We start from the raw sequence: 24,975 nt of genomic DNA on the forward strand, positions 1-24,975 counted from the left end.
GTTTAGCCAGACGATGCTTCTCTCACCGCAGGTTTCCACAGAAATGAACTCTGTAAAGTCATAATCCGCAACACTTTCACATAAATAAATGTCTGTTTCTGCCATCCACAGCTGGCGGTTCACTAAAACCTGACCCTGAACAGCGATTGTCCAACATAAGGTTAGCTTATCTGTAACTAGGCACAGCAGGCCTGTCAAGCTTTGGATGCTCAATGAGTGTGCACGAAGCTGTAGTTAGAGCAATGTACAGCACACCTGCCAACACTCCAGATTTTCGCAGGACTTTTGTAACCCTTTCTCTGGCTTTGCTCCTGATTGGAAATTTCTCCTATTAATTTGATTTCATAGTGATAAAATTTAACAAGAGTCTCAATTTTTTTGTCACTCGTCTCTGCGCTCCACTCAGTTTGCTGCTGAAAAGGATGAAAAAGGTCCTTCCCCTTTAATGACACTTGTTCATCCCCTTGCCTCCCCTCAGCAGGGTGTCTGCATCATTTTATCCTCCCTCTTCTTCTTTTTGGGTTAATGGCTCCTCAAACACTTTCTCACAATGTTAATTTTTTTTAGATGTTGACTTTTGATTGGGGTTTTTTTTGTACATTTTAAAGTCGAATGTTGGCAGGTATGTGTACAGTGCTCAAGAGTTTGGAAGGAAGTGATTTTTTGTTGTTGTTTTTTTCCCCACCTTTTCTATCACCCCTCCAAAACCAGAACAGCAAGACAAAAAGTTTAAACAGTGTAGGAGAGTAGTAGTGTGTTTGTCTGCTCAAACATCAGCTGCAAACGCTAGCATGTCTGGCTACCTAGCTTACTCAATAACCTACCCCAGTGTTACTCTCAAGACCACAGAGAAGATCAATAACTAACTTTGTGTTGTTACAGGTTATGAACGTTCCCCATTCAATGGACACATACACTGTGTTGTATTACACACTAACATTAATCATATTATACCATAATACTTGAACAAACTAGCTACACCACAATATAAGAACAGTAGCCTACAGCTTCTTTGTTTCTTAGCTTTAGCATTTTAGCATAATATCATGTAGCTGCTGTGAAGTCTTCAAGTGCTTATATCAGAGCCTTTTACAGGGTTTTTGTTCAAATGTGTTGGTTGAAGGCAGCATTGCAAAATAACCACCTTAGTTAACATTAATTAGCTAGCTAGCAAAAGTTGATTAAATACTTGTTGTTATCTGTTTGAAATCAAGAGACGGCTGTTTTCAAAAAGTGAGTTTTGAGTGGCCAATCTAGTCACCTTATCATTGTAAAATTGTATTTTCACAAGCTTGACAGGCCGACACTGTAGAAGTTGACAAAGTGATCTTGCTAAGATAAATCGAGGGAATCGATTAACTCAAAATTACCAGGTAAAGTAGACTAATCATTTTAAGTTGTTAAAACTTTTTTTTGCGTACAACTTAAATTCAATAGTCTACTTTACTTCTATAAATTACAGTGTAGCATCAGTGACAATGGGGGACAGGGTTTAGCGAAGGGTCAATTGTCAATTGATTAACAGAACTGTGATTAAATCTACCAGTTTATTAAAGCTTTTGGATTTGCTTGTCTAAGCACAATGTAGCTCTTCAATGAGGAAGATCCCATGTCACACAGGCAGTGATGTGTTGTTTGCTTGAACTAAACAGTAGCAGAACTGGATAGTTAGCATTAGCAGTGATACCCTCCGTGGCTAAAAACACAGGCCAAAGCATCACCTATATTAACTAAAGTTAACTTAGGGGTAAAGTAAAATGTCGCCTGGCTACATTATTTGGTGTCCAAGTGATCTCTGGAAAGTGCGATGTCGAGACATCACAGCAATGAACGCTTAGCACCAAAATGTCACCAAAATAAAGAACAGAGTAGCACGGATTACCACGTTAATCTTATCCATGTCTGTGAAACCATCCTCCTTGCAACTCCTTGCAATTGAATCTCCTTTAACCCCCTCTTCTTCCAAACGCTTCACACCGCTGAGCTGGAGACCTGGAGCCAGCCTACATCTGTGTAGGCCCCTGTCACATGCCAGTATACTGCTCCCATCAGTTTGGTCCACACCATCTGCACCTCTGCTGTGAAGAACTCTGGGAAATCTTCAGCCAACACCTCCAGCATTACGCCGCTCAGGATCTGAGAAGAAGTAGGACAGAAAGAAACTCAATTTACATGGGCAGTGGTATGAGAATGATAGGGGGACAGAAGGAGCAAAAGTGTGGGAATATGTGGCGATCGAGATAATGGCAGGTGGAAGGAAGAGGGAGTTAAACAGAGAAATAGATCCAGTAGGTAAAGTGAGAGAGGAGCAGTGGAAATAAAGAATTCAATTCACTGTTGCAGAAAAGTGGGCGAGGCAGGCGAGAATTGAAAATGATAGCAGTGTAACATGAAAGCAGTGGGTGGACAGGCCATACAATGGGAATGAAAATGACAAAAACAGAGAGAGGACAACACAGGTGGGGAGTGAAAAGGGAGAAATTATAAAGGGAGAGCAAAATAAAAGAGGGAGATGTGGATTTAAATGTGGTAGCTGAGCAAAGGCATCGATGAAACACAATATTATTTATCCGTAGTACAGTCTGTGAGAACCAGGTACATGTAGAACTCCCTCAATTTTTGTCTTTTGTCGTCTTTTGTCTGGCAATAATTGACTCAAACTGCATTTTGGCAAAGAGGTTCTCTACACAAGATCCGTTTTCTTGGTGGCCACATCTGAACACCTATGGAGTATCTCAGTTGTCATGGAGAGATGGTTGCCTTGTTATCATGTGACCTAAATATGGGATTACTTTCGTGTGACAACAAGTGGTCATATAAAATCCCATACTCCTTGGATTCTTGTGCAAATGGGGTTGAGAGTTCAGGGAATACACAGTGAGACTAAACCATTTAATGATTTATTCACAAAATGATCAATTAAATCTGAAATTAGGCAATCGGAAGCCAGTAGAGGGATGCTTAACAGGCGGCAATGTGTTCTCTTCACAGCTGCATTGATGAACCGACTGCAGACGACATTCAAAAGACTTGAAGGGAGGAAGCATATGCTGCCCCTCTTCAATCAGATGAAGAGGGAATCATATTGGAGTTTCACATTGAAAATTAGGCAACCATATGGTCTAAATTAAAGACTGGGTCTTAAACATTTTCAATGATACGCTTTCTGACAGATAATCAGCACCATTTCTACAGTGGCACCCTGAACTGTAATGATTGATTAACTTCGACAGCTTTAGCACCAGCTTTATTTTATTTATTTTTTATAATTGGCTCCTATATGGTAATATGGTATTTGTTCCTTTAATTGTCGCATGTCATGGGATAAATTCTTGTTTGTATTTCACTCTGTGCCTCTACAAGCTACATTGTTCTCTGTACTTCTACCTATTTGCACAGCATAAAATACTGATCTGCTCTCATGTCTGGCTGTAGTTTTTATTCTTAAAGTTTTAATTTATATTCAGTCAGTTGTGAGTACAGTGTGACATCACTCTTGCAGGGGTTACAGCTGGGACAGAGCACACTGATGACCACAGCCAACCACATCCAGCATCACTGCAACAGATCTCAGACTTTCATGCAGAAAGTGCCTCCAAACACTGCTTGTACCCCTGTTATACTCTATGTTACTCTTGAAAGTAGCTGAGATACATGCTTTGATTCCACTTGACATGTATACGCAGTATGTCTGTCATGTGGTTACATTTTACTTCTTACATTATACAGAACATATGTGTTCAAGGAAACCTGAAGAAGCTCGGGGTGAAATATGTTGTCTACCTCTTTATACACTTTATTCTGCATGTCTGAGTTTTTCAATGCTTTTTGGCCTTATGTTCACACATAAACGGCATTTTAGGTTGGTGAAACTTGACCTTTTGGACAACACCTTCCAGGGAGAAGATATAAGGAAACTCAGTTTTTCATGTTTATGTCTGGATGGACAGAAACATAGATTTTTGGAAACAATGACGCAGAAACAGGAGGAAGAAGTGTTATGATATTGGAGTAAACGAGTTTGTTCATAGATGGGATGGATGCTATATTGTTTAACGTTATATTTAGGAAGACGCTGGTAATGCAACCATGGGAAAGAGACAAAATTGGCTTTCTACAATGTTTTGCTGACAAAATTATATTATTCAGGAAGATTCTGTGAAGACTTGTCACACTTCCTTGCTTCCTTCAGAGTATGTTCTGTAGCTAAGCAACCGACCAGAGTACACAATATGCTTTCTGTTTACAACAGCATTCGCATGCCTAGTGTTGGTGAATGACCACGAGATATGTGTTTTCAGGGGTGTTGTATGGATGGAGATATTCTTGAAATGGTGCTAAAATACTCCTCTGGACGGACATAGTTTGTTGTGTAAGTGTGAACTAGGCCTGAGTAAAGTATAATTTCTAGACTTGCTGTAGACAAGACATGTGGCTTCATAACAGCTTTATATATTTATGCACACAGGTGCCAACAAGCAATAACTGCATTTGAGATGTAATAAATAAAAAAGAACAAAGCAGGAATATGACTTGTTGGCCTGAGTAAATGTATAGGCAGTAGAATAATATCCCTGTGATATTAGATTGGTAATAAGAAAATTTCTCTGGGGTACTAAAAGGGTATTCTGATCATTTAAGAAAATACTTCCACTGTGCTACTTGAGCTCGTGACAGTTTTCTTTCACAGCACAGTCTGAACCAATCAAGTGTCCACAACCAGAAAACAACACATCTCCTCCCAATGAAACAACACAGACAGTGGATTGTTCCTTGCAGTTACCTTGAAGTACATGGGTTCCACCTTGTGTTTGATAGCATGGGCCTTTCCCACCAGAGCCAGCACTGATGACACCTTCTCTGGGTCATGGAGGTTCTCCACAACAGTATTGATGGCGTTCATCACCCTGCGGGCATGGTGCCGAAGTTGGCTGCTTCTCTCCATCTCCTCTGGATCCTCCATGTCCTGGAACTGGCTGAAGTACTGTTTGGCTGATGGGAAGTTGATGAAGAACCTAAGAAGGCAAACACATTTCAGATCACTTTAGATTGTAGAAGAAAAAAAGAGAGAAAAATCGCCTTCTTAGCCATGCAGGCATTGGTTGGTTCACCACTTTGGTCCAGACTGAATATTTTAACATTAGATGGCAAGTTTTACAGCAATTCATGGTCCCCAGAGGATGAATCATGAAAATGTCTTATTGAGAAACTGCAGCGACAAAGAACTTTACTGATCCCCTGGCCTCTCGTCTGGTACCATCATCAGGTAAAAAAGGTATGCTTATACTTATACTATGCTTTACAACCAAAAACCTGCAAAACCAAGGACATTTCCATCGGCCTTAGAGCTGCGTTTAATTCTATTTAGGAAACGTTGGCATGTTAGACTTTTCCTCTACTGCCAGTAATTTGACTAGCATTTTAGAGATTGTCATGACATTTGGTACAAATACCCATGGTGCCCAGAGGCCTGGCGCAACATGTTCTACATTAATGGTCCCCAGAGGATGAACCCTTAAGACTTGATACATTTGTTGCACTGAGTGAAATGTTTGAACAACTATTGGATGGACTGCCATGACATTTTGTACACACATTCATGTTCCCCTCAGGATGAACTGGAACTTTTTTTTCTCTGACTTTTCTGCTAGCACCACCATCAGGTCATTTGTCTGGGAACTTTTGTTTCATTATGACATTACCATCAACCTAAGCTGTACTTGTTTGTCTGTATGTCTGTGTTAAGGGCTAACGTTAGAATGTTAACACACTAAAGCAGGCATTATTAGCATTTAGCTTAAAGCACACTGTGTCTACATACACTCTCCCAAAGGAGCTACTAGCATGGCTGTAAGCAGTTATTCTTGGACTGGTTCAGCAGAGAATCTGAACTGCAGCTCTGATACGTTACGGTTGGATGCTGATACCTGAGTCGTTGCCAGACAGAACGCTCCTCTACAACTCTTTTCAATTCTAATCTTACGATAAAATCCTACAACAGAAGCAGAATTAAATCCAAGGACATGTGCTTTGATTTTAGTATTAAGGAAGGGCATTTAATTAATCTTTTCTAAACGGGAAACTAACTCATCTAAGAGAGATTCGTTATTTCTTCCTGAGTATAACCCTCCAATGTGAAATGTGCACATTCTTGTGATTAATAAAGACCCTGTGGAACTAAGATAGATCTGTAAAAAAAAAAAAAAAAAAACGAAAATAACACAACCTAGATCTGCTATTTCCTTGATTCAGTGCCAGCTGGAAACCTTCGCTGCATGCCACAATCCTGTCTCCCACCATATTTCAAATTCATGTCTCCACTGAAAACAATTAACCATTAAAGACAAGATGACAAAAAAATAAATACAACTGGTAAACTTTATTAAATCCTGTCCCTTTTTAGAATAGAGACTAGTGGTAGTAGTGCTTAGAGCAGATATCTAACATGGATGTCTGGAGACATGACAATATGCCATAATTCAAATAATAGCTTATGATTCAAATTTTCTTGTTTTGGTTGCTTTTGCTAGGTTGCAGTGAAAAAAGAGAGAAATGAATAGAGAAAGTAGAAATGAGCAGAGGGAAATGCTCCTGCTGTGTATAATTTCCTGGTTGTGTATTGTGTTTCTGGATGATTTTTTGTGAAGAATGTAAGAAGTAAGACGAAATCTAAAAACCTGAAGAAAAGATAAGAGAGGCAGTGAAGCATCACAACTACAAACACATTATACAAACAAAAAACACGTTTTCGCTGAACACTGTTGATACTATTCATTCTTGAATTGTTGTTGGCAAAAATACCCAACAAGACAGCTTTGACATCTATTAGGCTTAACTGAGACAAATCCCATTAGAAGCCTACAATAAAGCCAGTAAAAATCTATCATAATTACAACCATGCGTACATCACAACATTTGATCAAAGCATGTGGAGGCTCATGCTTGAAACACTTACCCCAGAAATCAATTAAGTCTAAGACATGTCAGCCTGAAGCCTTTAAATGCACAGATGACATAATTTCTAATCAATCACTTGTGATTTTTTTCCCAAGTAGGTTTTTGACAGACATGTTGTTCACAAACACACAAACATAATTCACGTCTTCTCATGTCTGTGAGGTATGTAATCCACCTCTGCACCATCCGCGTGACAGGAGGTTCCTGGCAGAATGCTGCAGCAGTGCTCACGAGGCCCTGATAGTTAAGATTGATCGGGCCCTTTGAGTGGTAATTGGATGCAGGTGTGCCGAGGAGTGGAGTTTAATTTACAAGCCTGCCTGGTGCTGTTTGCGCGAGTGCATCAACCTGAAAGACACACTACTGAAGGCTCAGCTATAAACAGATTAAAAACTTCAAATGTGGAAACAGTTTGGATTGAAGTAGTGACAGACAGACAGACAGCACCAATCCTACTGCTATCCTATTAGTGTGACTTAAAGTGACCCTAGTATAGTTTAGTTGAGGGTAATTACGTAAAATACAACTAAAGATGTATAGCTAACCTGTCCTCACATCTTCTCACTAACCTGAGAAAATGCTTCAGTTGTTGCCCAACAAAAAAAAAAAGAAAATCACACTTATCTCTGGTGCGCCTGGATTTTGTTTTGAGGTCTATCCAGTGTGTACAACCAGTTATTTTAGGTGCAGATGTAGTAAATCCCATTGTTAAACCACCCTGGTAGATGTAAGAGGAGCGATAAACAAAGAAAATGTAAATTGTCTTGTGGGATTCTACTTACGAAGATTTGTTATGACTCAGGGGTTTGACAGCTTTCATCACAGCCGACTGTGAGCTCACAGCAGCTCAGTGAGAGAGGAGAGAGTATGCCAAGGCAATAAGAAAGTTTCCACGAGCTTAGCTTAAGGGGTATGTGAAATATTTGACAAAGTATTGTCAGTCCTCACGGACAACAATGCAAAGTATTATTGTTAACACAGATCTTTAGAAATTTACAGAAGGACAAACAAACACAAAACAGATGGATTTACATGTGCACACACACACACACACACTTCTGCTCTGACCCACTTTAAATCTTGTCAGCGCTCCAGCTGACTAGAATTTCTAGTACAGTTATTCCTCAGTTGGAGTTTGGCCCTCGGCGGCCCTGCTACGCTACATCCACATCCCCCAGATCCTATGTCATGCTAGGCCTACAAAGGCTCAGCTTGCCTTTAGCACTCCTCGCTTGGCTCTACCAGCTGTCACAATACGTACACACTCTTCCTTGGTGACAGGAATAATATAGACTTTCTAGTAGCTCTTGTTCTGCTTAAACAAACATGAAAGTTAACTGCAGCGCTTTAAGAAAACACAGTGCTGCTCTGATGTTTTCTGTGAAGGAAAAAAAAAGGTTCTTCTGTTTGTGGCTGTCTTCTTGTGTCAGAATGATAAATAATGAATCCCCTCTAGGCAAGCCATGGTTTTTACAGTACATTAAAATAGTATATGCAACAGGCACATCACCAGGCACTAGGGACCTTTTTCTTGATCTGTTCTTTCAGCATCCAACAGTCCCTATCACCCTTCAGAGTTGGATGTCATGACCCTCAGAGTTTAAGATTTGAATGGTTTACCAATATTGTAGGAAGTATATTCACTTAAAACAAGCCAGTTTGAGAGGTCAAACAGACTCATCTGGAGTTTAGTTCCTGATCATTTAACTTGACTTACTGTATGACCAAAGAAGTTGTGCAAAAAAACACTGTGACTCTGCAAATCTGAACAGTTTAACAATATCCCGAATTGGCCGATAAACCTTTTGCGATCCAGAGTTGGTATTCAACACCTGTACCCTATGGCTTGTAAATAATGCAGCCCAGTATCCCTAGTAACTATTTGCACGAGGGTGTGGAGGCTGGAGTGAAGGGCTTGCCTATGTGCACATGGTCTTATGTTCTACATTTGTGCTCTCCCTGGGTCTCATGTTCTCAGGGTCCTGGGTTCTCTAGCTCTAGGGTCAGGGTTATTTGACCCAAATACAATAGGTTTGTTAATGTCTGTTCGCAGTATATTGAACTGGGAATATAGGACCCTGGGAACAGGACCTTGGGAATTTAGGGCCCTGGGAATAAAGGACACTGGAAACATAGGACCCTTAGGATATAGAACCCCTAGAACATAGAACCCAGGGAACATATGACCCTGGGAACATAGGGCTCTGGGAAAAGGACATTGGGAACTTAGGATCATAGGAACAAAGGACAATAGGATCATAGTAACCTGTGAAAGTAGGACCATGTGAACATAAGATACTGGGAAGATAGGATCCTGGGAACATCGAGCCTTGGGAACATTGGACCTTGGGCTCTTAGGAACCTGGGAACGTATGACCCTGTAAACATAGAACTTTGGGAACATAGGACCTTAAGAACTTTGGACCATGGGAACATAGGGCACTGGAAATATAAGACCCTATAAACAAAGGACTTTGGGAACTTAGGACCCTGGGAACAGAACTTTGGGAACATATGACCATGGAAACATGGGCCCTTGGGAACATAGATACACTCCCTATTATAGTTTACCTTCTGTCACAGACCTTAACATCAAACAGAGCATTTCAGACAGAGGGTGAATAAAGTGCTGCAGCACTGGACACGAAGAAATGTTTTTTTAACATTAGAGCATGCAAATCTATTGTAGTAGTCCCCCAAAGTAGAAGTGAAAGTGAGCATAATATTTCACCTTTAAATAAAGATAAATCCAATATATTGGCTAATATTAGCTTATTGCTAATATATCAGTATCGGTGTATCCACTGTGTCAGCTGATAAGTAACAAGAATTTGCCGTACAGAGATGCCATCTTCGTTTGAGGTGACCAAGAAATTGCCCACTCAGTTGTATCTTGGATACAATTTTTTAATAAATTAAGCTGTAAAAAATTGTTTTTGGCTGATATTTCATTATCGGATTATTTAAACTGTCTATAATCACCTCCATCAACATACTGTTAATAGACAGTATTAAGACGCTTTAAAGTAAAGCATCAGCATGTACTATGACTGTATGTCTCTCTTAGTGATAAATACAGTAATATTTTCTTCCTTTTTGCTGCAGTGGTAGGATGGGTGGTGTGCAGTGTATTTTCTTAATGTAGGGATACATGATGGGAAAATACGTCATGTGACTCCCTGATCCTTCATATGTTTCAGAACTGTAAAATGACTTGTAGAGGCATGATAAGGAACATTTTGTCTATCTGTGTGTGGAGTACCGGTGTTTAGTACTTCGGAGAGCTCTGAGTGCCTTCTTGCACCTGTCTCTGCATTTAAATGAAGTCATCAAAGCCAAAGCAGCACCATTACTGGGGCTTGTTAATCACACTTTGATTAGATTTGAAGTGTTTTTATAATTATTTCAAGCACTATGAACAACCTTGAGCTGGAACTGTAAGGACGTCTTTTTGAAACAGCAAGCTCTGTTACTCCATACTGCTAGCTTTATCATTGACAAATAAAAATATCCAGTTTAATCCTGATTTTAGCAGACCTACTATCAGCTGAACTGTATCAACAATTATTGGATGTATTGCCAGGAAATTTTGTCCTTAGAATTCATGTTGCCCAATGACTTTGGTGATGCCCAGACTTTTCCACTACGGCCACCAGCAGGTTGATGTTTTTGGTTTTGCATGAAATATATTTCAATATATATATATATATATATATATTGACAACTACTCAATGTTACTGCCATAAAATTTTGTTCAGATATTCATGGTCGCAAGAGGAGCCAAATAATAATGTTGGGTTTTTTTTGTAGATGATAATTAGCTAATCTTAGCATGCAACAAGCTAAACTCAGATGGTGAATTTTAGGATGTTAACATTGTCAGCAAGTTGTTGTTGTTGGTATTTAACTGAAAGTAGTGATGTGCACGGTGTACAACCTGGCATAGCCAATAGCATAATTGTAAACAATTTCCTCTATCTTATCTATATACATTATATTATTTATATTGCATCTATATAAGTAACAGTTAATGCATCTGTTGCTTTCTAATGTGAGAAAATATTAACAGTGCTTTCACATAGAACACAGGTTTATGTGAGGTATTAGTTTTCTTGTGTCTTTTTTGTGTTTTTTTGTTTGATTGCTTTTTGTTTTTGTTTTATATTTGAGAATTACATCATTAAAATATATATATATCTATATATCTATATATCTATCTATATCTATCTATCTATATATATATCTATCTATCTATCTATCTATCTATCTATCTATCTATATATATATATATATATATATATATATATATATATATATATATTTTCATGAAGGACTCGGGTCAGGTTAGTAATCAAGTCTGCTAACATAAACTAACTACAAGTTTCCAGAACAATACAGGAGTTCCACAGGGTCCCTTTAAGAGGGAAGCTGGAAAAAGCTTTAATTTTATCATCTGTTTCAAATAGTCAAGCTACATGAATGGCACATTCAGTTCATGTTATCAGATGTTGCTATACTAGAGAACAGCTAACTATGGTGCTACATTGAAATAAATGTGGAAGATGTCAACAATTATAATGTTAGATAAATTGGATATGTAGATTTTTTCTGTCATGCTTGAGATTTTCTACAAAATCCAAGATGGATTGCAAAGTAGAGTTGTATAAGACAGGGAATTTCAGAGACACACAAACTTAGACATAATTATTCTGTGTTTGGCGTTTGAATCCTCCCATCAACACCATCATTATAACAGTACTGTCTGAGTGAATGTATGCAGGGTTTGATTGTATTCAAAGCAGCCATATGCACCGTTCTTCTGATGCCTGGGGTGCTCTCACTCTTTGGTGCAATTGCATTTGTACGCATTGGTGAGATCAACTGAGGCTATTGTGACTGTCTATTCTCTCCATGCATCCAGGCAGATGGATTGACATGAAAATGCAAATCCATGTTCACATGGGGGATGTTGAGTACTGATCTCAACCGTGCAAGTCTCTGACCCCTTGTTAGCCTCAGGTTATGTTAGGTAACTGAGGAACTGCCAGCCAACTGTTGATAATCACAATGTTTATGCACCACACAGAGACAGAATAATAAAGTGCGGAGATCCGTCAAATCAATTAGTATATTACATAAATATACTACAAATTACTTGACAACAATTTAGATAATATATTTAGCATTTAAGTCTTTTATCAAACAAACATGCCACATGTTTTTCTGTTTTATATGAATGTAAATCCTTCGGTTTGGGACTGCTGGTCAGACATAAGCAATGTGAAGGCATCACGTCGACTCTGGTCACTGATGGTGATTTTCTTTTTTTCTTTTTTTTTTTTAACCATTTGCTAAACTGAATGACTGATTAATTGTTCAGGATTTAAATTCAAAATATCAATGTCCATACAGTTGGCAATGAGAAATTTCTTGAAAGAATATTGACACTTTTTTGGATGAGAAGATTGATACCACTCTCTTGTCAGTAAATATGAAGCTATAGCCAGCAGCTTATCTTAGCTTAGCATTAAGACAGGAAATGGGGGAAACAGGTAACCAAACAAAATCAACCTTCTAGCACTAAAGGTATAGCATAACTTCCTGGACTCTTGGTGTCACCGTGTAGTTGTCAGACAACAAGAGGAGTTCAGGCAGATACTGCTCCAAGCCAACAAACAGTCCCCACTTTGTGTTTTTACACATCAGTTTTTTACGGACTCACCAAACAACATAAAACATGTTAAGTAATGAGCTTTAGAGGTGGATTTTGTTCCCCTTGAACAGAGACAGACTGACTGTTTCCCCTTGTTTCCAGTCTATAGATACTGTATGTAAGTGATGTACCCTCAGCAAGAAAGCTAATGAGCAAATTCCCCAAAATGTGTAACTATTCGTTAACAACTTTTTCAGAAAAGCTCTTGGCAAGCATTTACAAAATGTATCATTAAAGGTGTAATTTGAAAAATACTGACAGAATTCAAAGGCTTCTCCAAAAAGGGCAGCATATCACCAGAGCAACCGACAACGGCTGCTCTTTGCTAGCTGTTGGCTGTAGTTGGCTAATTAACTCATAGCTCAGTTAACTATGGAGTCATGGGCCCTTGAGTTTGCCTGGACTGGGACCTCGGATCAAAGGGGAATTACCACCAGTGACGGGGCTCAGCTCAACTGGATTTGGCAGTGTGACATGAGAGTGAACGCGGCTGGACACTGAACTGGGACTGAATACAGCCTCCAAGGTCTGAGGTCGGTTTGAGAACTGGGGATCCAGTATGGAAGTGATTTACAGCAGCTCTGACCAAGACTATGACTTTGGGTGGATGATAAGACACGGCAGGCAGGGACAGAAGAACAGTGCTTAAAGCCAGAAGATTTTCAAATCTTACTCTGTGAATTGAGGATTTATTTCAGCTACTAAAAGCTGACATATATCTACCAGCTGAAACTACGGAGGGCTATTACACTATTGCCTCTTGAGATACAAAGTGGTATTATGAGACAGGACGTGCTGGGGCTAGCTGGTTAGCATGGTTACTTCATTAGACATCTCTGCAACCCAGAACATAGAGTTTTTCGACATGATGGCAACTCTTGTCTCTTCACATTATTTTGATTCAATTTTTTAAGGTTTTTAACTAAATTTCTGGCCATATTCTACAAATTGCTCCTTTAAGACATTATGTATGCCCTGTCGCTACTTATCTACGAGAAGCTCTAGGTTGACAATATGTATCAACAGCAGAGTCATCAAACAAATTCCTCGATATGTAATGTTTTCGGTAGCTTTGACATAATTGATTTTGATTGTCATCTCAGCCGATTGAGATTTGGAAGGAAGACAAATGTCATCTTTTCATCAAGCGAGGGGAAAATAGGGCAAATTAGGGAAAGAAAGATATATGAGAAATTTGAAGGGAGTGACAGAGGAAAGAACAGATAGCGAGGCATGGAGGGAGACATTAAAGTGCCAAAGCTTGTTGCTGTCATCCACAGATAAGAGCACAAGACACACACACACATGCACAAAAGATGCTCTCTGGCCCCTCCAGCCTCTCCCTCAGGGATTCTCGTCACCCCAAACCGAAAATCAGTTTGTCTCACTCACATCAGTCTCCTTGACTACATGTCGCTGTCCATTTCAACAGACCCTTAAGGGCTTTCTTAGAGTAACACTGAGACAGTTTAGCTGGGGACATTCAAATGAATCAAGTCTTTCCTCTTTGATATAATATGAGAGAAAAACATGAAACGAAGCAGGAAAACCACAGTCAAGTCGTGTTTCATCCAGTTGGTCTGCAACACTTTGCAGTGAAGCTTCCCCGAGAATTACTGCCTGTTGAAGATTAGGCTCTTGGAGAAAATGTTTGATTTTATGGTTATGGATATGTTGTGACAACTTAAGAAGACAGTAGCAATGGCTGAGCAACAGCTGTGAATAATATAAGAACAACGCGCTTACAGCATTTTCCAGGATGAAAATTTATGAGGCATAAGCCGTCTTCTACACGTGAATTTTACCCAAGATGACTCTAAATGTGCACAAGGTACAAATTCAACCTCGCTTTCTCAAAGACACTGGGTGTCTTGTCACACTGTAGTGAGAGGAGCAGTGAACTATGGAGTATCTCTTCAGTATCTTAATGAGAGAGGAATGTGATGTTCCCTCCATCCCTACACTTGTCACAGTTCAGTTATTGGTGAGAGGTTGAGGGAATGGGTACAGAACATGGTGTGTGTGTGTGTGTGTGTGTGTGTGTGTGTGTGCGTGCGTGCGTGCGTGCGTGCGTGCGTGCGTGCGTGCGTGCGTGCGTGCGTGCGTGCATGCATGTGTGTGCAAAATGGTGCCTCCATTATAACTGGCACTGGGTTTCCTACATAACATGTCAGTAACTGTTGCAAAGACACATTAATTATTATACATAAAAACTGAGACTATTAATTTCTCTTTTCTGTGTGTGTGTGTGTGTGTGTGTGTGTGTGTGTGTGGTGTGTGTGTGTGGTGTGTGTGTGTGTGTGTGTGTGTGTGTTTGTTATACGTCTGGAGTTGTTCAATTCCAAAAAATGTATAACGTGCATCTCTGTACACAGCAAATCATCACCCTGGGTTTGGTTTTGGTGCACAATTAATAATCACAGCAGGGTCATGGCCAGAAGTGCAGCAATTGTCCAAACTAATTGAAATAAAACTGATCATGTTCAAGTGGTAATTCTTGAGATGAGGTCTGCGTACAATTGAAAATGATGGTGTTGAGGTTGAGGTCACAGCTGGTTGAGATAAGATGAGAGTCATCATAAGGTGAGGACAAAAATCTTGGAAGAACTTCAGTCTAATTCAAAACAGTCGCTATGTTCCAAGATGGAAAATCCTTCCATACTTCCTGCTGGCTCCCAACAAACATGACTGATACAAGAATAATTTACTTCTAGAGTCATTCATTTTTCACTGCACTTTGACTTGACACTTTGAGTGTTTTGTGATCATTAATTTATACAATTTGCATAAAAGAAAAGTTGTTTGGGAACTTTATTTCTGACTGTGGCTACTACAGTTAAGTCGCCACACAGCCCAACACTGTTCAGCAGGAACTTGGTAGGACTTTACGGAAAGCGTATATTCTGTAAGCTATGTCACTGTTTAAGCTAACTTCCTTTTGCAGTTAGCAATCCCATCCCTCCTCTCTCGCACCACATAACCACAGAGCAGTAATCACCAGACACAGCAGCAAACAGTAGGATCCTGCTCTCTGCACGTTCATGATCAGACAGGACCGCCTCTTTATGGAGTTCTTTGTCCTGATTGGGTAAAGTGGCCAGGGATACAAGAAGAGTTTTTCTCTATAACAGTAAATACTGTTGGAATATGGAGCTGTTTAACTCTTATTCTAATAAGGAAAATATTACTTACAGCAGCTTTAAATTTAGGTGGGTGTTTGGTGAAAGACAGAGAAAAGAAGTACTTCAATTCAAATTAAAACACTGCCTGAGTTTCTATTAATACTGTCAGGTTATTTATTTTCTATTTGATGGATTAAATCAAATTTCGCAAGTTTATATCAAATGTTACTATTGCTATAAGCTTAATGTTTTAGGTGATCTATATTGTTTTTCTGACATTTTAAATGCTGCACGAAACATTTTTGGCCATTGGTCACTTCTCACCACATTTGCACTCCGTCTCTGTATTTCTTGGATATTCACCAGCAACAAAAGAGGAGAAGGTTGCTGAGAAAAACCTTATATATAGCAATCCTCCCCTCACAGAGGCATAGTTTTGCTTTATTATAGTGAAACCTTTGCTGTCGTTGAAAACACCTCTTTTTCTTTGCCTTCACGTGTCCTTCATTATGTGATAAATGCAAATACAAAGAATAATTCTAAAACAAAAGAATGCCAAAGACAAAAGGTAAATAAGATGAATGTTCCTATTGCTTTACTTTCCAACCACTAATTAAGGATGCACTGGATGGGGAATTGATCACAGATTAGTAGGATAAAAAGTGCCAAGATTCACTGAGAATAAAGCATCTACAGACACACAAAGCTCAAACAGCATGGAAATTGTACTGACAGTGTTACAACACACAGCCTTAAACTAAAGCATCTTGATCTGTAAACAATGTCTTCACTCCTCTATAGTTTCAAAGTTTACACACACTGAAACAAAATCCTCTGCTATCACCTTTTGACAGAACTCACCTGATGAGCACAGTCACCCCCACATCCTCACAGTTCTTGTAGACGTGCCCCCACGTGTCCTGGATGACCTCCCTCTCGGCATCAGACAGTGGCTCCGCACGCTCCGGACGATCGTCGCACTCCACCTCTCCTCTCCGCAAACCCAGCAGCTGCGGAGGTGGAGGTGGCGAGGGCGGTGGCGGAGACTCCCTGCGAGACATCCTCCCGCGGCGCAGTAGCCCGGAGGCTCCCAGGAGGGCCCGGGGGAGGTAGGGAGCAAGGGAGGGGGGGAGGGAGACGGAGAGCTGAGACCCCACGGCGGGAGCTGGGGGGAGAGTCAGGATGAGAAGAGGAGCAGAGAGGAGGAAGAAGAGGAGGAGGAGGAGGAGGAGGGGAGAAGGAGAAGAGAGGAGGCAGGCAGCGCTCACAACCGATAACAGAAAAGGGAAAATGAAGCTCCCAATCCCCCCACTGCCACCCACCACGCTCTCTCACTCCAAACTCTCCCTCGCTTATCCTCCCTCCAACTAAAAACTTATTTCCCTCACTGTTTTGCTCTTTCTCTGCTCTTTTCTCCTCACTCTTCCCACTCCTCTCTCCTCCTCTTTCTCCCTCTCTCCCCCAGTGAGGGAGATGCTTGTTGGTGATGCTGCTGTTGTTCTCCCGTCACTTCTATTCTCCCTCTCTCTGATCCTCTCGCTCTGGTGGAGGAGATGAGGCGTTCGGAGGCTGTGGTGTGTGTGTTGTGAGGACCTGATGGAATGAGAGCGGGGTGGGGAGAAAAACAGAAAGAGAGAGAGAGGGAGGGAGGGAGGGAGGGAGGTGGAGAGATCTGGAGGTAAATAGGGAGAGAGAGAGAGAGAGAGAGAGAGAGAAATAGTGTCAAGGGTCTCTGATAACACCCCTCCAACACACACACACATTGTCTGAGTGCACATATTGACACATCGAGTGAGATATTGAATGTACAGTATAACTGTATTTGTCTATTTTTCTGACTTTTTTTCTGTTTGTAAATCCAAACATCAACATCAAAATACATGTATGAAAGACATAATTATTATTAGATACATTCTTTCAGGAAAAGTCCAAAATACTTCAATTTTGACACAAAATTCGATATTACGCAGATGATACAGTTGTTTGTCTAGCTGATTCTGTCAAATTAGTTCAAAGTAGTACTCTTTTAAAGTTACTTTAATTAATTATTTTGATAACAGTGGATCAAATAACTATACTTTGGTGCTGGTGTGTCCAACAAAGGGCTGTGTATTTTCTTTGTTTGCAGCAGGAGTGCTGAGTATTTACGCTATGGTGCAGGGTAATGCCAGCAGGGTAATGAGGCGAAAGGACAGATGTTGTGAGACACTTGACTCTTGACAGCCCCCCTGGTGTAATGTGATTTGTGATTGTGGCCTATATAAATAAAATTAAGTTGAGTTGAGGTGCAGAGTGTCTATTCTGCGCTGATAGCTGCACAGTTTTTTGGGGGGGTCGCAGAGAGTTGAAAAACACTGAGCTTGTCACTTTTCACTGAACCATCCAATCACAGTGGAGGTACATGTGCTGATTAGTGACAAAAATGGATTATTAATAAATTAATATATTTATATATGGACTAATACTGCTGGTCTCTGAGTATCCATCTGTACCACATGACATCCCCAATCTACAACAGTATCAATATGAAAAATAATGCCTGGAGGAACACTTCAGATATTTATCTAGGTGCTGTATCGTGGGCAACTGGACTTGAAGTTTCAAGAAACTGAAACAAGTCCAGTTGTCCAGTTGCCTACGATACAGCATCTAGATTTACCATGACCTGGATGACTGAGAACCTTCATCAACACTTCAGATATTTCCTCACCCACATAATCTCATTAATCCATATACCGTCTACTCTCCCTACATATTTCAGCCTTCCCTTCATCCACAGCACTGGTCAACTCAGGGGGGGGCCCCCCTGCTGCCCGCATGTTCAAAATAAACACTGCAGAGTGCCCTCTTGGATGCCCATATGGTAGGTAAAACATGATAAAGTGCTCTCTAGGGTGCCCTCCCAGCAGACAAAATGTAATAAAGTGCCCTTAAGGGTGCCTTTCCAGTGGACAAAATGTGGTGAAGTGTCCTCTATTCACCACAGATACTGTATATCACAACTTTCTGCATGCTGGTGCCCCACCACATACAGCTGGTGCAATTTTTATTTTTTCACCCCTACCCCTCATACATCCTGAGTCCGCCACTGAGCCACAGCAAGGGCTAGACCAAGTACTTCACCTTGTGCCGACTTATACCTTCTGTATTTGTAGATAACACAAAATATCTGCGAAAATTTGCTATGTATTTACAATACAATACTTTTGTGGATATTCCATATGGATATTGTGGATAAGTGTCTCAGCTGAAAAAACGCTGCGCCTCCAGAGGGCTCTCAAGCACACCCAGCTGGGCAATTTCAGAAGAGCGCCTGCTGCTTTCAACTGGGAAAAAAGAGCTTTGGTGGATATGGCCTCCTATTACTTACAAGATGTAAATGCATCCAAGTCACAATTAAGAAAGACTGAAACAGGATTGCTCAAACCACTTCTGGAGGTTGCAGATAACGTAGGTTTCAGTTTGAAAGAACAGGTTGTGGGCCAGAAAATGAAAACAATGACTTGAAATATGCTTTAATGCTCAGTTGGGCCGAGAGGAACTGCACAGTGAGATGATAATTCTCTGTTGGTTTGTCATTACAGTCATTACAGACCTCTTTCACATTACACAGAGTCATCTTATCTATTGTTAGAAAAATATTGATTATAGCTACCTTAGCTTTATGATGGGATGTCAGTGTTGTGTGTGTTCTTCTGCCCCAAAATGAAAAAAAAAAATCAATTAATGAGGTTTATGCACTGCAAGATGCCTTTATCAACCTTAAATGAATGACAAAATAAAGAAAATGTATGCCATTGTCCAGATTCGGGGAGTTAGCTGATAATAATATGCATTTCTCTGCTATCAAAAGGGTCAAAGAACCTAAAAATGTTGGTATCTGGTTTGATAAGACATTTGAATTTAGAAATAGAAAACCTTGTAGGTAAACTGTGACAGATACTTGGCCTGTTGTACATAAACAGAAGCAGCTCCCCTCTGACTTGTAAAAACTATTTTGTTGCACCCTTTTTCATCTCAGATTTAGATTATGTGGGTTTCAAATGTCGACATGCTGCTGCCTCCCCTCTGAGTCTGCTAGATTTCATTTACCACTCTGCCCTCAGGTTCACCACTGCTTTCTATATGGTAAAGTTGGTTGGTCTCCCCTGTCTGACAGATGTAATAACCACTGGTACTGTTACAAATTTGTTGGAAAATTGCCAACTTATATCTCATCTTTGCTGCTCCAGCACTCCATATCTAATACGCTCTAGTGACTGGGTTTAATGTTCCGGGAGCCCCGAACCAGAACTGGTCTAGGAAAGACTGCCTTTGCTATTTGTGATGTTCGTCATGGAATAAAATCAGAATCAAATAACTCATACCTCTCTGTAACTTCAATAATATTTTAGCTCTTCCTGACTGTGTTTGGTTTCACTGACTCTGTTATTGTTTATAGTCAGTTTCCATTTTCAGCCATTGAAGCTGATCTATTTATTTTGTTTCTGTTGTTCTCTCAAAATGGGTGTTGACCTCAAAATTACCATACATCGATGTTGATACCCAAGATATGTAAGGATCTTTTTAAATGTTCACTTTTGATCATTCTTTTCTGATATAACTGCTTTGCATTATAATTTTTCTTTCTTTTTCTCTATCCACGGTTTTCCCTTACATGCCGTGGTGATATAAATGCTTTTAAATGCCATGCCAAAAAGCCGAATAAAAAATTGGGGGGGAGGAAATTATAGCTACTTATGTTGAAGAGATGCAGCTGCATTGGTCAGAGGGCACAGCCTCAGAAATAGAGATGTTCTGTACAGACAAAGTTTACATACAGTTTGCCGCGATGAGAAGGCTCTGCTTCTCCACAAACTCTCTCTGGACATTGCTGCAGACTGGTAAAGAGGAAGCTGAGGACAGCCTGGGGAAGGAAAGGAAATCAGAATGCAATTATTGTCTGAGCACTGGCTGCTATATGATCAAAATATGTCACTGTTTTTTAATCCTTCAAATTTTATTGTCATTACATCACAACCAAATTGTGCCTGCAAAAGATCTCATTCTTGTTCAATAATTTCTTCTTATTTATTTATTTTTTTACATTTCATGTGATTTCATTTGATTTAATTTATTTATGTGACTCAAGACGATGATCAAATGGTATGGAGCACAAACAAGACATACAATAACAAACAAAAAAAATGCGCACAGCTTGGCCAAAATACAACAAATATTATTTAAACAAAGGAGGGACATTCAAAAAAACACCTAGTTTACAAATAACTTTTAGCTTCTCCAACTGTAATAACAAATTTAATTCAAACTATGCTTAGGCAGGTACCTTTCTCTGTAATTCATTATACTCATCTCCAAAACGACAGTCATTACAAATCCTGTGTTTTGTATTCAGCCCTTTCTATCTTCCAATGACATTACATATCAAACTTTGAGTCTCTGAAAAGTTGAAATTATTTGTCTAAATCTTTTTTTTTTTTTTTTTTAAATATATAAATAATAATACAAAAAGAGACTATAAAAACTGGAATCAGCCCACAAATTAACCACAATGTGTAATACAAACTGAGCCTCACCAGCATGCTAAAACGCCGTAAATCCTTGAAAGATACAGTGGACATGACCTCAGTGTCCTCAGTAATAGCGATGGCCCAGCTGGGGTCTATTGAGTCCTGAAAGAAAGGAAAACATCTGCAAGTGGGTTCAGACTATTTCAGCTGTTTCCAGTAGAAATCTGCTTTCTTTGGACAATTAGAAATGACCATAAGAAAAGGACAAGCTAAAACAAAAGAGGAGTGACACTTAATTCTACGGTAGAAGAAATGGTTGTTTTAGAAATGGTTGAAATCATTATGCCCCAGGGAAGAAAATAAGAACTCAACAACAGACAGAATTGCATATTAAGATGAAGATTTTCGAATGAGATCCAAGAGAGCTCACCAATTTATTTATCGTGCAGAAAACCGAAGACAGTGCCCAGGGAGGTCAAACATTTATCTCTATCCAATCTGGCACTGTGGTATTGAAAACGTCACATTTGACATTCCTTATCTCTGCTTTCAAAAAAAGAGGGGGGATGGAAAAATGGAGATGTTTGATAAACTGCTGTCTAGACAAAAGCAGAAGAGAGATGGTGGAGGACGATGCTGATGACAGGTCTATTATGCCACAGAGGCGACTGGAGAAGCCAACAATTGAGAGATGGAGCTGTCACAGCATTTTGCAGAAAGCACCACACCAAAGGGTGTCACTCTGTCACTCGTCAAGACAAGATGAAATTACTCACTCAGACGTCTTGCATCTGTCAGTCAAGCTATGCCAGTGCTCTGTATTTGTCATAAGATTGAGAAAGAAATATGCTCAGTCTACTATTTAGTGACTGATCTGTGTGGCAACCCATAACTGGTTCATATATGAAGTAATAATGTGAGTGAGCATAAAGGGAGAGTATATGAGGACCAATGGACAGCAAAGACAGAAAATATTCACACCTCAGACCTCTGACAAAAATCACTTTGACTATAATGAGTTTAAAAACTGAATGAATTATAGTTTTGATGTGTTAAATACAGTGCATCTGTTAAATAGTATATGTGAATATGTGATTAACAAATGCATAGGCAAGTGGACCAGTAACCTCAACTGGATCTGTCAAGCTGGAGGTGAGCAAAGCTTTACCTTTACCACTGCTGCCCTCTACTGTCTGCTGCATTTCAGATATCATTAAGGTAATTTTGTGTTTGCCAATTTATTTGTCTAATAAGGTCATGTAAGGTAAAATGGTATGATGATTTACTTAAAAAAAAAACAAAAAAAAACAAAAGTTAAAGGTGGCTTAAACTAAGATGTGCTATTATCCACTTTCAGTTACCAGCTGAAAATGTAACTTGAAAGTTGTCTTTGAATTTTAAATTTACAAATGTATAAAGCTGCAAGGGAAATCATACAAACCTATGTGTATTTAACTGGTAATAATGTGTACTCATGGAATGAAATATAGTAAAAAGACAATCACAATCACAAGGCATTATGATTTTAAAGTTGCATTAAAGGGCAGTGATCATCAGTCATCAGAAAACACAGTTAAAACACAGAGAAATATAACTAAGTGTACAGGCAAACAAAGGACAAGCAGACACATAAAGAAAGATAATAGCAATACTACTACTACTACTACTACTAAAAATAATCATAATCATACTCATACTCATAAAAGGTGCAGTATGTAAGAATTGGCCAATTGTCAAATTCATACTCAACAAATAGGGGGCAGCATATTACTAAAGTAACCGTTAACTGTAGCTGTTACTATTAACTTTAGACTGGGATGGGCCAGGGCTAGCTGGTTAGCATGCTGAGTTCAGCAGATATCTCAGGAACACAATACATAGACCTCAAATGTCAAAATGGCTATTTATTCACATTCTGTTGACAATTTTAGTTCATTTTTTAACGTTTTTAACGTAAATTCTTGCCTATAGCCCCTTTAGGGTTACATCTGTGACATTTCACATGGAGCATTTGGCCTAGCATCAGGCTAGCTCAGCTAACTAGCTTGTGTTTGCTGCTAACTTTTAATTTTCTGTTTTGTATTTTAACTCAGTATAAAAGACTTACCTGAATGACTGAAAATCTTCATAGACAATGACTGGTTTGATTTCCCACAGACTTTGAATAAATCATGTCAAACACCAAACCTCATCTGGGCTCCTTTAGCACAATTTATCATTTATCTTTGCAATCAAAGGTAGGCCTAACCTTCCCAGGGATCCTCACCATGACAACTGCATCACTTCAGTCAAAAGCCATTCTCTGGCTCCATCTTGTGGCCACTTACAGTTAGCGCAGAGCCACCATTTAACCCTGCTAAAAATGACTAATCCACCTAAAAACACAGATAAATGCACAGAGCTGCAGGAGAAAGGGAGACTGTGTGTCATTGTCACATCAAATGATTTGTTGTAGAAATACAATGGCATTTAAAAGAGGAATTATGTATCCAAAATATCAATAACATCTTGTTAGTTTATTGTTAAATCAAGCATCGGTAAGTTTATTATAGAGCTGACTTTAAAAAGAAAAGAAATTCAATAACATACAGTGAGAAATCAATCACATGAGAAGAGATAGACCAATCAAATGGAAAACAAGCTGCTGTGAGTAAGATGCTAATTGTCAAAAGGATAATTGAGAAAATGCAGGTGTAATTAGCTACATTAATGATGACTGCAATCTCTTTGGGCTTCCCAGTTTCAGAGCATCTGGTTAAGTTTAATCTGATTGTAATTAGGTACACCTGTGTTTTCCCTGCTATGACAAGACAAAATGCCTATCTCAATAAGGTCAATGGGTTATTTACTAAAAATGCATATATAGGCAACCCACCTACTGTTGATTTTAATTAAAATCCACTATACGGAGGTTCTGGGAGGAAATCTCTAACCATCAGCAAAACATTTCATCAGGTAGATGTGTGTGTTGCTAAAGCCTAAATGTATTTATTTATTTATTTATTTTAAAACAAGCATAGAGGAAGTTTTTGCCATCAAGGGCTGTCTAGCAGAAAGCTCTACAGGCTAACTTTTCCACCTTTCTTCCAGAAAGTCAGATGATGTAATATGACGTAGCATACAAAGAGTGCCAATAACTTCATAGGAGCAGGTCATGGTGGCTAAATGTACAACACAGCTCAGTCACCCAGAAGACTGGAGTTTAAGTCCTGCGTTGTTATAGTGTTGACTTATTCATGTGTGCAGGAACTGACTACTTAGCCTGGGCAGGGGGGCCTGCCCAAAGTCAGTTGATTGACTCTTGGACCTTCAAGGGATAACAGATGCAATAAAGACAAGAAAAAGGAAATAATAAAAATAAATACGCGACATTATATATGAAGAAATAAATCAATGAATTAAATATACATTTCTTTAAAATAAAATAAACATATACAGAAATATGAGAACAATTAAATGTGAAAATAAATGAAAATGCTTATTTTATTTATTTCTGTTGATATTTCCACAATTTTTATTTACTTGTTTTTTCTGTTGTCAATTTATCTTCATTTCAATGTTTTCTTCTTCTTCTTCTTCTTCTTCTTCTTCTTCTTCTTCTTCTTCTTCTTCTTCTTCTTCTTCTTCTTTTATCACACTCCTGTGACTCCAGTGGAGATCAGTCGGTAAACGA

At 39.3% G+C, this 24,975-nt stretch overlaps 1 protein-coding gene across 2 annotated transcripts; it reads right to left on the reverse strand.

The window, feature by feature from the left end:
- Nucleotides 1-1,971: 1,971 nt before the first annotated feature.
- Nucleotides 1,972-23,571, reverse strand: cygb2 (cytoglobin 2). Of its 2 annotated transcripts, XM_073469799.1 has the most exons (4): nucleotides 23,551-23,571; nucleotides 16,654-16,778; nucleotides 4,784-5,015; nucleotides 1,972-2,136 (listed from the first exon to the last, which is right to left on the reverse strand). In XM_073469799.1, the coding sequence occupies exons 1-4, from the start codon at nucleotides 23,569-23,571 to the stop codon at nucleotides 1,972-1,974; spliced, it is 543 nt and encodes a 180-aa protein (XP_073325900.1). The 2 variants fall into 2 exon arrangements, with proteins under 2 accessions (XP_073325900.1, XP_073325892.1); XM_073469791.1 differs by lacking the exon at nucleotides 23,551-23,571 and having other exon boundaries at nucleotides 16,654-16,853.
- Between the last annotated feature and the right edge of the window lie 1,404 nt (nucleotides 23,572-24,975).

This window comes from Pagrus major, chromosome 1 (genome assembly GCF_040436345.1).
Source record: "Pagrus major chromosome 1, Pma_NU_1.0".
NCBI classification, from domain to species: Eukaryota; Metazoa; Chordata; class Actinopteri; order Spariformes; family Sparidae; genus Pagrus; species Pagrus major.